General features: G+C 42.6%; 1 protein-coding gene across 1 annotated transcript; it reads right to left on the bottom strand.

Annotated features, from left to right (window-relative positions):
* Positions 1-2,985: 2,985 nt before the first annotated feature.
* LOC120716205 (C-C motif chemokine 20-like) lies at positions 2,986-4,230 on the bottom strand. Its single transcript, XM_040003651.1, has 4 exons — positions 4,085-4,230; positions 3,832-3,946; positions 3,579-3,686; positions 2,986-3,483 (listed from the first exon to the last, which is right to left on the bottom strand). Exons 1-3 carry the CDS (start codon positions 4,143-4,145, stop codon positions 3,584-3,586), a joined length of 279 nt encoding a protein of 92 aa, XP_039859585.1. The 5' UTR covers positions 4,146-4,230; the 3' UTR covers positions 2,986-3,483; positions 3,579-3,583.
* Between the last annotated feature and the right edge of the window lie 243 nt (positions 4,231-4,473).

Consider the following 4,473-nt stretch of genomic DNA (forward strand, 5'->3'; position numbering starts at 1 on the left):
CAGTTCCGTTTTGTTTATGTAGTGCCAAATCACAATAACACTCACCTCACTTTATATTGTAAGGTAAAGGCCCCACAGTAATACAAATTAATTTTGTTGCAACATTTTTTATATGCGGTCTGTGATTACTAGTCTGTGTCCAAGTTGTAGCTAAACCTGGGAATTTTCTAACTCCTGATAAAACAGATATGGCTTTCATAGATATGGAAGTGATAACAAAACATGAACACTGAGGTAGATTGTGTCTGAAAATGGAAATCTGATGGAAGAAACCAAGTTGAAATGCAAACAAACCTGAAAGATAAAGAATCCTAAAGCATGCTGAAGTACTGAGTCAGTTTACAAATCACACTTACGGTAAAGTTTGGAGAAAGTCTCAGATTGGACTGTTTGGGTTTTTTAGTTACCGATAAGACAAGAGTGAAAGTCAACAGAAATCTGAAGCGTTTAGTTTTGCTATGAAAGGACATCTGTAGCAGATCTGACCAGAGTAAGTAATTCCCCCCCCCCCCAGGAGCGTGTTTCCTTTTTGGGTGGTCTGTAGTTATACAGATCATGTATCTTGTGGGAAACTCAAAAAAAAATGCCGTGAACTGCTGATCTTTGGCTCCCTGGACAGTTTTAAAGTGAGCACAGAGATTCTGTTACGAGCAGGTCAAATGGTCAAAATGAGCTGGAAGCACTTCCTGTTTTCAGACCCTCTGAATCCCAGCCTGGATTCTCATAAATGCTCAGCATGCTTACCGCCAGTCATTCGTCACTTACACTTACAGCAGTCGAGTCTTTAGGCCAACTCCAGTTTCCATTTGAAGGTTTCATAAATTGTCAGGCACAGCTTCCTGGAAGTGGCGTTGTCAAACATTTTCATTTAAATAAACAGCTGTTATTTGATCATTTATTGCCACATGAATAAACACAACGATAATAAACCCCAAAGGCCTGAAAAACTACACAGAAACAGCAAAAACCAATATAATGGTAACTGTAACCAAAAAGAAAAGGAGAAAAATAACCTTTTCCAGTTATTATTTGCCTCACACAACGACGTCGATTCTTCTTGGTAAACATTTTAAGGTGTGTGGTAAGTCGATTTAAATATCTTGAATGAGATACTTCGCTAAAGGGGTAAAATTCTAGACATCTGACGCACTTGGAACTTTTGCCCAGAGCTGTACATTGAAGCATGAGGAAATCACAAATGCAAGCAACAATTAACCACATTTTACTGTTATGTATGTGAACCAAGTTACTACAGTATGTATGCAGAGCAGACTGGTTTCGAGCGGCGAGCGTCGTGAGAGTCGGAGGCACACATAGTAAAAGACGTGTACGCACAAGCAAAGCAGCAACAAGAAGGGTAAACACCTGTAACCACCGCTAACCTCTCACACATCATCAACATCACAAAAAAGGATGACAAGTGTAGCTCGAGCTGACATTTAGATGTTTATCTAAATGCTAGAACAGCTTTGAAATTCACACGAGTTGTTCGCACTAAAGTAAAAACCAGCATTTCATGCGGCTACCGCGTTTGCGCCAGCTGTGGTCTAAAGGCCGGAGCTGAACAACAACACCCTGATAACAGACTCTGCTTAGACTGTTTCTTCCTATCCTACGCAAGGCCACCTGGGTCGGCTGGAAGACTGTTTACTTAGCCTGGCAGGGTGAAGGACACTGTCTCAGCTGAACTCTGGACACGCACACAAACACACTGATACACACTCACCCCCCCTTTCCAAACGCCTTCGATGCTTGTCCCCTCCCGGGGCAGATGGCAGGTCGACTGGACCAGCGCAGACATGCTGCAGGACCGGATGCGCTGTCTCTCACCCTTTTACCCGTCCCTGTTGCTTGTCTTGTGTTTCTGTGGTGTATTGACAGTCATGTGCTTTTTGTGGGGGGGGGTTCTGTTATCAAACTGTTCTCCCATTAGGAGCTCACTCTGAGTGGAGTTTTTTTCTCTTCCTCTCACCTCATGTTATGTATTTTCGTGGTCTTTTCCTACCAGCCCACCTCTCTGACATGTCTTCCCAAAGTGTTGTTTGTGTAAAGTTTGGTCAGAAGGTTCCTTTGTAAGTGCGCATGCGCCATCAGCGTGCTGCCTGCTGTAAGCTGATTCTGATTAGATTCAGTTCATCCCGACGTCCAGATTAACAGAATCTACTTTTTGGGAAAGAGGTTAGGTCATGTGCAAATACTCCAAAAGTCCAAAACACTCAACTGTAGATGGTTATTCTACAATTAGCTGTCAGCCACAGCTGTGGCTGTAAGCACAGAACACTCAGCAGCTTGCTGTTCTGACCTTCTGTTTGCAAGGACAAGCAAATCAGAAGACAGCTTAAAGGACGTGTTTCTGCTGCAAGACCCAGTATATGAGGAGTTTGTTTTGTTTGCTTTGATCATAATCGTGTAAACTCACTCTAGTATAGAAATATGATCTCGGAAATGAGGAGAACTGGTCCACTTTAACAGTTCTTCAGTGTGTGTGTTCATAGTTCTTCTGGCACTTGTAGAGACGACACCAGTTCCACATATCAGCAGGTAACATCTGTGTGGCTGCTGGATAACACATCGCGCTCACAGAGGTGCAGAGTGAGCTACCGCTAAATACACCCTGATAAGGAACTCATGTTCACTCCACCATCACACGTCTTTTATCTGAGCACATATGGCTCAGTTTGTTTTCATTCACTCTCAGTTATCGTGTTATTCTGTTTTATTGTTTGGGCTTTTTAGTTCTTTGAATTTTACTTTGGCGTTGCTGTAGCTCAGGAGGAAGAGCAGGTCATGTGCTAATTGGAAGGAATTGGAATTGCATGGCAAATTTCCTTTGGCAAGATACAGAATCCCACGTTGCTCTCTGGTGTGTGAATGAAGTGTGTGTGTGTGTAATTAGAAAACGTGACAACTTTTGTTTTTCTTTTCTTAAATGATTTGTTAGAGAAACAGACGATTTAGTCATAAAGAAAAAGACAGCAACTAGAATTTACAAAATAATATCCAAGTTTATTTTGGGATAACTCTCTACAATACGTTTGATATATACAAGCCGCGTCGTCAGATTTTGTACAAGCTCTTGCAAAAACAGAAATGCGAGTCATTCACAAACACTTTGACAGAAACAGGATTGTAACACTGCTGTCAGTTCCAGGGCAAGTTCAGGCAAATCTTTCTATTTCTATGGATCATTCATAACAAAAAGGAAGAAAGAAAAAAGAGACGTCCACAGCTGCTCGTCTCAGAGTTCGAGTTTCACCACAGTTTCACCGCAGTCACCACAAAAAAACAGAAGAAACACATGTAGCTATATATTGAGCCAATGGCCGAGGCATGGCAGCTTATACAGGACAACATTATAAATAAGATGAAATGATGATTTCTCTGTAATCGCTCTAACAGGTTTTAATCTTCTACAGTGCAACATTGCCATCACAGACTATGAGATCTGGTTGTCTCCATCCATCCTTCCCAGAGTTTGTTCATCTAAGAAAAAGCAGAAGATTCATTGATTAGCCGGTGCACAGGGATAACTTTTAAAAATCACATGTGATGGAGTGAGGAAATCGCTTCGTTCTCACCTCATTTACTGTTGCTTTTTCTTGTTCACGATATTGATGAGATTTTTCACCCATGGTTTCTGGCTGGGGTGGATGACACACAGAGTTCTGCCACTGTTGGTAATGAACCTGAAAAAGCAGATGAGATCGTGACGTGAGATGAGGCAAATACAGGTAAACCAGGCACTGTGGGTCTTTAGGAAAGCATCCCTGCACAAATACACTCACTACTCAATACATATGCATGAATGTTGTGCACGTGTTTGACACTTACACAGTAGCGCTTATTTCACAGCCTTTCCCAGCTTCCTGAATGATGTAGTCCACGATGTTTTTGGAGGGCAGACGTTTGTCGATAGCTTGCAGACAGCAGTCCATTGCGATCTCACCTGCAGGGAGACATTACAAGAGAAGACTTGTAAGGACACACACCAATGTCAGTTTAACAGGCAGAAGAGTTTTATACATGTGATAGTCTAAATCTGAGAGATGTCATGCAGTCTGCACCTGTTTTCTCTCCGTCTTACCTGATGCAAAGCTAAAGCAGAGGACGCCCAGCAAGAGCAGAGCTGCAACTCGGGAAGCCATGTCTCTGATTCTTCGTAGGTTTGCTGCGGCTTGGCTGCTTGAGCGAGTCTCTTCAGGAGAGCAGAGGAGGCGATGGTGTGAGGAGGAGAACTACAGGTGCATTTATACAGGTGAGCAGGCGAAACTGAAAGTGTTCTCTCGGCTCATTGACTGGAAATGGGTGAAAGTTGGCACAACAACAAGGAAATGTTGGCACGTGGCAGGACAATTACAGCTTAACTCCTCCTGACTTTTGGTTTTCTTGCCAAAGAAACTTAACGAGTATTTTTTGCTTTCCTGACACCAAGCAGGAGTCAGCACTTTTTTTCATGTATGTTTTGTGCAAACG

Source organism: Simochromis diagramma, unplaced genomic scaffold, assembly GCF_900408965.1.
Source record: "Simochromis diagramma unplaced genomic scaffold, fSimDia1.1 OVJJ01000583.1, whole genome shotgun sequence".
Lineage (NCBI taxonomy): Eukaryota > Metazoa > Chordata > Actinopteri > Cichliformes > Cichlidae > Simochromis > Simochromis diagramma.